The sequence below is a fragment of the Argentina silus genome (genome assembly GCF_951799395.1).
Source record: "Argentina silus genome assembly, chromosome: 20".
Lineage (NCBI taxonomy): Eukaryota > Metazoa > Chordata > Actinopteri > Argentiniformes > Argentinidae > Argentina > Argentina silus.
The window spans coordinates 14840605-14851833 of record NC_139674.1 but is presented as its reverse complement, the minus strand read 5'-3'; the positions used below and the strand labels follow the sequence as shown (position 1 = coordinate 14851833).

The 11229-nt window shown below is 53.5% G+C and overlaps 1 protein-coding gene across 1 annotated transcript in view; it reads left to right on the top strand.

Annotated features, from left to right (window-relative positions):
• The window catches only part of vezt (vezatin, adherens junctions transmembrane protein), a 14146-nt gene extending 3178 nt beyond the window's left edge, over window positions 1-10968 (top strand). The window contains exons 3-12 of the mRNA XM_083692202.1: window positions 2254-2343; window positions 2527-2711; window positions 2923-3207; window positions 4106-4288; window positions 4535-4682; window positions 5033-5388; window positions 5809-6038; window positions 6759-6865; window positions 8214-8427; window positions 8561-10968. Coding sequence (XP_083548328.1) covers window positions 2254-2343; window positions 2527-2711; window positions 2923-3207; window positions 4106-4288; window positions 4535-4682; window positions 5033-5388; window positions 5809-6038; window positions 6759-6865; window positions 8214-8427; window positions 8561-9153 — 2391 coding nt within the window. The 3' untranslated portion in view covers window positions 9154-10968. The remainder of the gene's footprint in view (window positions 1-2253; window positions 2344-2526; window positions 2712-2922; window positions 3208-4105; window positions 4289-4534; window positions 4683-5032; window positions 5389-5808; window positions 6039-6758; window positions 6866-8213; window positions 8428-8560) is intronic.
• Window positions 10969-11229: the final 261 nt, after the last annotated feature.

The window sequence follows — 11229 nt, the reverse complement described above, 5'->3', positions numbered from 1 at the left end:
ATGTGATGTCACGTTGTTGCCTCGTTCAGGAACTTTCCGTGTAGCCGTGCTTCCTGTCTGAGAGGTCTGTTATTCCCAGGAACGTTTGGGAATGCGGGATATGAGACAGGAAAGCTTGGGATCGTCCCTCAGTGTCACACTTCCTGAAACACAGATAGAGTTGCTGTGTGTGTGTGTGTGTGTGTGTGTGTGTGTGTGTGTGCGCGCATGCTAACATGGTCAAAATCTTGGCTTGCACTGGATTTCCAGTCAATGGCGGATGCTTGCTATCTTAGAAGCCATGTTCAACACATGTTGAATGTGTTTGATGTTGCACACTTGTTAACTTGCATATGTGTATCAGACCAGGGTCAAATATTTCCTGTATTTCAATTAAATCAGAACACTAATTCAAAGCCCCTTCTGAAGTCAAAGCCGTGCAGTTGAGGGTTGGAAGTGGTGAGGCCTGGCTCTGTTTGAACTGTCAAACCCAATTTATTGAAAAGAAAATCTGCATTTCTGAGTAAATCTGAGTCAGAGATGTAATTGTTTCAGAGGAAATTAGGTAATACATGTTGTCACACTAGAGGGAGGGAGGGAGGGAGGGATCTGTCAGTGTAAAGGTCAGTGGAGTTTATTGCCAGTGAAAGTCTCAATAAAAGCTGCCTCTGCCCTGCAGTCCTGTGTGACCGTATAAGAGATGATGGAGAGAGACAGGATACTTTATGGCAATATGGAACACAGAACTCCAATATACAACTGTAAAACACATAGTCATACAGTCTTACTTCTCCCTCTCTCCCTCTCCTCTTTCTTACCTCCCTCTCTCCCTCTCTCCCTCTCCTCTTTCTTACCTCCCTCTCTCCCTCTCCTCTTTCTTACCTCCCTCTCTCCCTCTCCTCTTTCTTACCTCCCTCTCTCCCTCTCCTCTTTCTTACCTCCCTCTCTCCCTCTCCTCTTTCTTACCTCCCTCTCTCCCTCTCCTCTTTCTTCTTATTTCTTTCTTCTTTCATTCACTCTTTCTCACTCACACACACACACACACACACACGCACGCGCACACACACACACACACACACACACACTCTCCCCCTCCCTCCCTCCCTCACTCACTCACTGGTCTTTGCAGAGTGTTTCCATTCTCTCACTCTCTCACTCAGCAGACAGGGAGCACAAAGGACCCGGAATGTTCCCTGTGTGACGCCAGCTGAATACTAAAGAGCAGGAACAAGACAGGACCAGGAAATGAACTGTACTTCTTCGTTTGTGTGTGTGTTTGTGTGTTTTTTTTAATCCCTGCTCTAACATGGGGCGACTGCTGTGATATTTGTTTTCTAGGGATGCTCGAGTAGAGAATGAAATAGCACACACACACACACACACACACACACACACACACGCACACACACACACACGCACACACACACACACAGAGGCTTTCCCAGGCCCCTCCCAAGCGCTAGTTTCAGTGCCATGTTCTGATGCTGATGTTGTCGAGGTCCTGCATGAAAGCACAGTCCTGGAGCACCGACTCAATAATCAATACCGCAGCGGCCTCCTGACCAATCACGTCGCGTCCCTTTAGAACAGGGTCAGTGTACAGAACGCTGTGTACCGTCTGGATCAATACCCCCCCCCCCCCCCTTCCTCTGCAGCCTTCCCATTCCCGTTCCTATTCAGGTGTTGGGGCACATCGAAGAAAATCCCCCCCCCCCCCCCGACAACTCTTACAAACAACAACATTTCTTTAAGTTGTCAGAGATCTGGAATGATCTGGAATGTTCTGGAATGATCTGGAATGCTTTCCACTGATTTGTGTTTGTCGTTGTGTTCAAACGTGTTATGAATGCCGGTCCGTCTGGACTGTTTGTGTTTACTGAGTTAGTCTCTTCTGCTGGAGCCAGGGGGGAGGGGGGGAGGGGAGGGGGGGAGGGAGGAGAGGAGGGGAGAGGGTATTTGTGTATGTAAGGGTGCATTGGGGGAGGGCGTAAGTTACACACACACACACACACACTGTTATTGTTGATGTCTGAAAGAGCCTGTCTCCTGGGATGCTCCTCATGGCATTTTAATGATGCTTTTGTTTTGTTAGGAGTGTATGTGTGCGTGTGTGTGTGTACGTGTGCGTGTGTACATGCATGCATATTATGTGGTAGTATCATAAGCATTAAGAATGTACCTGATTGGTCGGCTGTTCTCCTCATCTACACAGCTCCGTTCTCTCTCATTGGCTGAACCCTAACCCTAGCCCCTCCCCCTCTGTGTGATTGGCAGGGAGGGCGTTTAAGGAGATTGGCTGATGCAGTGTGGAGGAGGAGCCCGTTCCACCAGGCCGCGTCGTCTCATAGGCTGGAGCAGCAGCTGGTAAGCGTTACCCTGGAAACCATTCGGGCTGACATGATGGAGACTGACTGGATCTTAATTAACTCCCATGGACAGACACTCATCCTTATCCCCTCTCCCTCCCCCTCCCTCTCCCCCCCCCCTCCCCTCCCTCCCCCTCCCCTCCCTCCCTCCCTCCCCCCCTCCCTCCCTCCCTCCCTGTAGGACTGTGTATTTGGTCAGTACTCAGTGAGGTGTATTCTGGACCAGGACGTGTTGCTCCAGGAGGATGTGGAGCTGATAGAGCTGCTGGACCCCAGCCTGCTCACCCTGGACTCCCCCTCCTCTGGCCCCCCCGGCCGGCCCCCCACCCTGGCCAGGCCCAGCCTCCTGGCCACCCCCTCCACCTGGTACCACCCTCACTCTCTCACACACTCCCACTCAAACAACCAAACATTCAAGACACACACACACACACACACACACACACACACACAAATAAATAAACAGTTACACATATACAGTCTCACATTCCCTTTCTCTCTCTCTCTTTCTCCCTCTTCTCTGTTTCTCTCTCTCCCTCCCTCCCTCCCTACTCCCCCCCCCTCCCCCCTCTCTCAGGGACGTTGCTGTCCTGGTGGGTTTGGCAGCCGTCCTGCTGGGCCTCTCCTTCGTCACCGAGGGGGCGTGGTCTCTGGCCGTGGTCCCGTGGAGCGCTGTGGTCCTGGGGTGGGTGGGGCTGAAGGGGGCGGAGCTGTGGTGCCAGGGGCGGGCCCAGAGGGCGGTCCACGCCCGGGGGGCGGAGCTAAAGGCGCTGGTGCAGAACAGCAAGGCCCTGACCAGCCTGGCCCGCAAGGCCCTCCGCCTGGTCCAGGAGACGGAGGTCATCTCCAGGGGATTCACCCTGTAAGTGTGCTCTCTCCTACTCCTACCCAGCCCTAACACCTAGCCCCTAACTCTTAGGGTACATTCTCATTCCAGCCCAGCCCTAACCTGTCACTTACCTTTACTATTAGTTTGCATGTTGACCTTTCTCTAACCCTACTAGTACAAGTCCTTACCTTACCTTACCTTACCTTACCTTACCCTACCTTACCTTACCTTACCTTACCTTACCCTACCTTACCTTACCTTACCTTACCCTACCTTACCTTACCTTACCTTACCTTACCTTATCCTACCCTACCTTACCTTACCCTACCTTACCTTACCTTACCTTACCTTACCCTACCTTACCTTACCTTACCTTACCCTACCTTACCTTACCTTATCCTACCCTACCTTACCTTACCCTACCTTACCTTACCCTACCTTACCTTACCTTACCTTACCTTACCTTACCTTACCCTACCGTACTCTACCTCACCCCACCTTACCCTACCTTACCTTAGCGTACTACACTTTAATCTACCCTACTCCAAGTCAATCTCCCCACCCCACCCACTGCTTGTTCTGTCTCTGTCCTGCCCCCCCCCCCCAATGCTTGTTCTGTCTCTGTCCTGCCCCCCCCCCTGCTTGTTCTGTCTCTGTTTTGTGTTTCTAACTGGAGACCAGCGTTGTAACTGGATCTCTATGTCCTGTGTCATGTATGTCCTGTGTCATGTATGTCCTGTGTCATGTATGTCTGTGTCATGTATGTACGTTGTAATCATCTGTGTGTGTGTGTCTGTCTAGTCGTGTATAACGTGTGTGTAGTGTGTTAGTGTGTAAATAATAACCTGTGTGTGTGTGGTGTTCTGTGTTGTGTGTATTGCCCTGCCTCTCTGGGACGTCTGCACAGTTGTATCACATTTCACTTGTCAAGTTTGCTCGACAGGGTGAGTGCTGCCAGCTCCTTTAGCAGGGCGGGGCCGGGGGCGGGGCCCAGGGGGCAGATGCTGATTGGTCTGAGGAAAGCGGTGTACCGGGCACTTCGCTCCGCCTTCCGATCGTCCCGCAGAGCCACCTGTCACATGCTCAAAGCATATCCTTTACAGGGAGGGGGGGGGTGAGATGAGATGAGATGAGGGAGTGTGAGATCGGGGTGTGTGTGTGAGAGATCGGGGTGTGTTAGATTTAGTGTGTAGTGAGATCAGGGTGTGTGTGTGAGATCGGGGTGTGTTAGATTTAGTGTGTAGTGAGATCAGGGTGTGTTAGATTTAGTGCGTAGTGAGATCAGGGTGTGTTCTAACCGACAGAAGGTGCTGTAGTTTATGCACGTCAATCCTGATTGGCTCCTTAACCGCCCAACCACATTCCCCCTGAACTCGGAGGTGGACAACGTGACCAATTACGTGTCGGCGGTGCCGCTGAAGGAGCTGGGCCTGGGCCTGGGGGCGGAGCATCTAAGTGACGAGCAGGTGCAGGAGCTGACAGATGACTACAGCCTTCCTGCACTCAAGGTGGGAGGGGGGGGAGGAAGGAAGGGGAGGGAGGGAGGGGGGAGGAAGGGAGGGAGGGGGAGATTATTATTATTATTATTATTTCTGTTCTTTGTAAATTGCTATGCCTTTCATGACTGTAATGTACTAAAATTATTATTTTTTGTATTTATTTATTTAATTCATCATCATCTAAAGTTCTTATGTGTTTGCTTTGGCGATGTGAGATGATGTTGCTTTGTGCCAATAAAGCTGAGACAGACAGACGCCATGGGAGGGGCTGAGGTTGTAGAGACAGACAGACGCCATGGGAGGGGCTGAGGTTTCTGGCCCTCCCTCTGTTTGTCCCTGCTGACTCGCCGTCCCTCCAGGTGCTGTTCCAGCTGTGGGCGGGGCAGAGCTCAGAGTGCTTCCGCCGATTGGCCCTGCTGCTGTCACCGCACCGCCTGGGGGAGGAGCCTGCGGAGGGCGGGGTAAAGGGCCGCGACGGCCCCTCGCCGCCGATACACCGCTCCGTCGTCGTGGTGACGGAGCCCCTCCACCGGGCCCTGGCGGGTTGCCTAGGCGACCTGAAGCGCAGCTACGAGTTCCACCGCTACTTCGAGATGGCGCCGCGGGCGGCGGGGGCGGACAGGGCGGGGCGCGCCCGGCAGAAGTGCAGGGAGCTGAACACGCTGCATGCCTCCGTACGCAGCCTGCAGCTGCACCTCAAAGTCCTGCTCAACGAGTGAGTCACCCTCCTCACCCCTCCTCACCCCTTACCCTCCTCTCTTACCCTCCTCTCCCAACACACCTCACCCTAACACCCTCCTCAAACTCCCCCTCCTCCCCCTTACCCTCCTCACCCCTACCCTCATCACCCCCTCACCCTAACACCCTCCTCAAACTCCCCCTCCTCCCCCTTACCCTCCTCACCCCTACCCTCATCACCACCTCACCCTAACACCCTCCTCAAACTCCCCCTCCTCCCCCTTACCCTCCTCACCCCTACCCTCATCACCCCCTCACCTTAACACCCCCTCACCCTCACACCCTTCCTCACACCCTCACCCTCCTCCCCCCTCCCCTCCTCCCCCTTATCCTCCCCACCCTAACACACCTCCTCACCCTCACCCTGCCCCCCCCCTCCCCTCCCCTCCTTCCACAGGATGATCATTCTGGAGGACGACCTGGAGAAGCTGATGGTGTCCCGGGGGTCGGCGGAGGCGGAGGCGGAGCGGGAGGCGGAGGTGGAGGGGGAGGGGCCGTGCGTGGGTTACCAGGAGCTCAGCCAGAGGCTCCACCACCTGCAGCCCCACATGCAGGCCAGCACAGGCTGCTGGGACGACACCGTGGGCCAGGTGGCACGTATGCTACGGAGGGCCAACACCTGCCCAGGTGTGACACACACACACACACACACACACACACACAGCATGGCTGTCTTAACACGGCTGACCAGATGGCAGGCACTGATAGTGGACCTGAGAATCTTGCATCCCCCCCCCGTTCTTCAGGAGCCCCTGGGTCTCCATGGTTACGGAGGGGTTATTTTTAGTCAGGACTTCCTCCCCCACCCCCTCCGCCGCCCCCACCCAGAGACTATTCCGAGTCAGAGAGGAAGTGACTCCTTCAGTATATAGGACAGACTGGAGGGAGGGAGGGAGGGAGAGAGGGAAAGGGAGAGAGGGGGGGGGAGGACAATGGCCTAGTTTCACTGCACAGGGCTCTTAATGCAGGGTTCTGAAGGCTCCGACAGCTTCTAATGCTGCAGTCAGAACTCTCCTCCTCAGGGCCGCCGCTCAGGACAGAGGACAGGCACAGGAACAGGTTTCATACACATCCTGACCTCCCAGCTGACCTCTGACCTCCCAGCTGACTTCTGACCTCCCAGCTGACCTCTAACCTCCCAGCTGACATCTGACCTCTCAACTGACCTCTGACCTTCCAGCTGACACCTGACCTCCCAACTGACACCTGACCTCCCAGCTGACACCTGACCTCCCAGCTGACACCTGACCTCCCAGCTGACACCTGTGTAAAACTAGAATATCATGTAAGTCAGTGTGTAACAGATAATAGATGTTGACTCAGTGATTTCCCCCCCGTCTCTCCCAGGCACCCCCGAGGACCCAGCGTGTCCCCCAGCAGTGCCCCCGGCCCCCCCTCCCCCCCCCCAGTCCTACACCCTCATCCTGGACCGGGACCCTGTGCCTGAGGAGCAGGTAATGTGGGAAGGAGTTGGTTGATTTGGTGCATGTATGCAGAGTGACATTGGTAAAAAAAAATGTGGTGGTCTTTTAAAAAAAAATACATTTATTTATTTATTTATTTCCAGAAATGTATATAAATAATTTAACTCCTTTTCTTAAGCCAGAAGTGTTTCTAGGATGTTCACACATTCCGGGCTCAGCCACAGGGGAATATTACTTTGGACGGAGGATCTGGAAGAGCCTCTCCAGGAAAAAGATGGCCTTTTAGAAACGCATTTCATGAAGAGTATGGCCTTTTAGAAACACATTTCATGAAGAGTATGGCCTTTTAGAAACGCATTTCAAGCAACTCGACATGATTTGACATGACTGGAAACATATTTTCAGAATCTTTGTTTTTGTGTAAATATGTTGAAACCCCCGTGGGCGGATCATGTTAGCTGTGACCACCTGCTAGTGACGACCAACGTCAGGCCAGTTAGCCTCAGCAGCAGCACTCAGAATACCAGAGGAAAGATGCAGCAGACAGACAGACAGGGACACCATGTATGAACAACCTGCCTAGGAGAACATGTATGAACCATGTATGAACAAACTGCCTAGGAGAACATGTATGAACCATGTATGAACAAACTGCCTAGGAGAACATGTATGAACCATGTATGAACAAACTGCCTAGGAGAACATGTATGAACCATGTATGAACAAACTGCCTAGGAGAACATGTATGAACCATGTATGAACAAACTGCCTAGGAGAACATGTATGAACAAGCCCTGTCAGACACCATGGCGACAGCGCAGCTTCTCAACCAGGAGGCTGGACCTCCACTGTCCCGGCTGGACCTCCACTGTCCCGGGCCAAAAGACAGAGAAGTCATCAGGCCGTTCCTACTGTCACTGGGCGAGGCCTGTTAACACAAGGAACAAAACACGACATAGAAGGAGGGACCGGCTGTGTTCAGGACGTCTCCTCTGGGAATGAGGGTACAAAGGCTAAGAGAAGTGGGGATGTAGGGCGTCCCTGCAGGGGACAGAAGGTCCTGATCAGAGGATAGAAGGATGACAAGATATAATCAGAGGATAGAAGGATGACAAGATATAATCAGGATAGAAGGATGACAAGATATAATCAGAGGATAGAAGGATGAGAAAAGTAGAAGGGGGGAAATCCCCACCATCCCCGGTGGCAAATCGCACACTGTGTGTGTGTGTGTGTGTGTGTGTGTGTGCGTGTGTCTGCGTGTGCGTCTGCGTGTGCGTATTCATCTGTGTCTGTCTCTGTCTGTGTTGAGTGTCTGGTCTTCTCCTGCCCTCTGATTGGCTGACTTGCTCCCCCCTGCCCTCCTGTGATTGGCCAGGAGCTGGAGGCCTACGTGTCGGAGTGCGAGTCGGAGGAGGAGGAGTGGCGGCGTGGGTCGTCATGTGACATGCTGTCGCCAGAGGAACGGGAGCGGCAGCGGCAGGAGAGGGAGGAGTCTCGCCGCGTCCTATCGGAGCTCAAAGCCGTCCTGGGCCTGCGGGCGTCGGAGGAAGAGAGGAGGAAGTGGAAACAGCTGCTCTTCAACGACCAAGGTCTCCACCCTACCCACAATGCACCTCTCTCTCTCTCTGCCCCTCTCTCTCTCTCTCTCTCTCTCTCTCTCTGTTGATCTGTTCATCTGTCTGTGTGATGATTTAACTAAAGCGCTGTGTCCTTCTCTCCTAGCCGCTGGTGTCCCTGGGGGGACGTCGGACCCTCGGCCCGGCCTCGACCCGTCTGAGACTCCTGCTTCTGTGGGCCCGGCAGAACCAGGAGGAGGAGGAGAGGGGAACCACCTGTCAGAGCACCTGAAAGACAGGAGGGAGGGAGAAGAGGAGGAGGAGGAGGAGGAGGAAGAAGAAGACGACGAAGAGAGGGTCAAAGATGACCTCTTCCCCACCGAGACGGAGACTGACCCAGTCACAGAGTTCATCTGTGGTCAGGTGGTGGTGGAGGAGAAGGGGGAGGGGGGGGAGGTGAGCGGAGCGCAGCTCTACCAATACGAGGGGCTGCCTGAGGAAGGGGCGGGGGAGAACGGGCTGGAATGCCTCCTGCGGCCCAGAATCCCCGGCTTCTCGGTGATGGACAGGCTGACGGAACTGCACGGCTCGGCCGCGCTCAGCTTTAGCTCCTCCCTCGCCGCCCAGGTGGCCGCGCGCTCACACACCTTCGCCAACATGGAGGAGCAGACGTTCGGAGACGAGGAAGAGGATGATGAGGATGAAGAGGTGGAAGAGGATGAAGAGGAAGGAGAGAAGAAGAGGCAGACACACACCTGAGAAGGGCTAGCCCCCCGCCCCCCCCCCCCCGACCTCTGAACAACATCTGTATTTATGTCTGCTCTTCTAGGTTATTTATTGTGTTATTCCATTGGCTGGATGGTTCTCTGTCGTGTGTGTGCGTGCGTGTGTGTGTGTGCGTGCGTGCGTGCGTGTGTTAAAAGCTCTCTACTACGACACACTTTGCCCGCCCGTCCGTCCCCTACCCACAATCCCTGCTGCTCTCCTCTGTCCTACTCAGGAACCAGAACCACAACACGAACTCTGACCTCTGACCTCGCCGTATTGAAGGTTCAGAATGTCTTCAGTTTCCTGGGAGAACGCTCCAGAGAGGTCGGCGGTCCTCCGTCGCCGTGGACACTGGGAGACTTGATTGTAGCGTTTTCTAATGATTGACCCGTGCGTTTCCACGTAGTTTAAAACTTAAAGACTAACAACTTTGTTGTTTCTGTCGGAATGTGGAATTAGTTACGTTTTTCTTTTCTCAGATTCCGACATTATTGTTAATATGTTTTGTGTACTGAAGAGCATTGGCGGGAGGGTGTGTGTGTGTGTGTGTGTGTGTGTGTGTGTGTGTGTGTGTGTGTGTGTGTGTGTGTGTGTGTGTGTGTGTGTGTGTGTGTGTGTGTGTGTGTGTGTGTGTGTGTGTGTGTGTGTGTGTGTGTGTGTGTGTGTGTGTACTGAGAGGCAGAGACGGGGGGGCTGTGCTGGTTTTCGGGGTGTGTGTCCATGCAGAGACGGGGGGCTGTGCTGGTTTTGGGGTGTGTGTCCAGAGGCCAAGACTCTCAGGTACTGAATCACTGACCAAGAGAGCTGAATGTAAACACAATGTAGTTCAACTGACAATACACACACACACACACACACACCAGGCTGTTACACACACACACACACACACCAGGCTGTTATACACACACACACACACGGGATAGGTTGCAAGAAATGTTTTGATACATATAGTAACATTGGCCATACTATGAAATGTATCCATGTTCATAACCTGTCGTCATAGTGTCATACTGTTGAACAACATGAACAGAACAACATGTGACTCCTTCCCACACCTCACCTAGAACAACATGAACAGAACAACATGTGACTCCTTCCCACACCTCACCTACGTCTACTTCCCTCACACCCATCTGACTGGACAGGACGCCAATGCACTTGTGCTCTAACATGGGGGCTCTGAATGAGGGCAATCAGGACACACACACTCACACACACACGTATTGGAAGGTGGTTGAGGTGCTACTCTACCTCACTCCAGTGGTTCTTCTACTGTAATGTGTCCAGGGGTTTCTGGCTGTGAGTCCCTGCTGTGTGAGAAATGAGCCTCTATCTGACCACTGAAATGAGTCTCTATCTGACCACCGTTCTGTCCTGTGTCTCACTGTTCAAAGGACTGTGCCCAACTCCTCTGCATCTGTGTTTACGGGGGAGGGGCGGGGTGGGTGGGGGGGCTCTTTTTCAACTTGCATTCAGAGTGGAGTGTAGCGCTGTGGCAGAATCAGGCAGAGTGCTCCACACAGGACATGTGCCAACTGCACTCCATTAACGAAGAAAATAAATCTATCCCAGGATGATGTCATACCTCTTGTGTATGTGGAGGCTGTTTACCTATCTCACCCCTCCCCCACCCCCCCTCTCTAACAGTGGTGTGTGTCAGAGTCCTGGGGTACCCCGGCCCCTAAACCCCCTGTCACCATGTCTGCCTTGTCCTTGTCCTGACCCCCTCCCTAGAGTGCACCTCCTCCCGGGGGTGACCTGTGTCCCTCTGTCTCAACTACATTTCATTTATGAAATAAAAATGACTACTGGAGCTGGCTGTGTGTGTGTGTGTGTGTGTTCTCTCTCCCTCTCTCTCTCTCTCTCTCTACTTTTCTCTCTCTCTCTCAGCCGCTTTGGGATTAGGGTTCATCTCATGTTTCTGAGACTGACCGTGACCTGGAGGGGGGGGGGGGGGTAGTGGTATGGGGTAGAGGTGAGAGTTATCCGGGGGGGTGGGGGTGGGGTAGAGGTGAGGGTCGGGATTGTGAGGGTTATCCGATATCCTTTGTGGAGTGAGTCCCACAT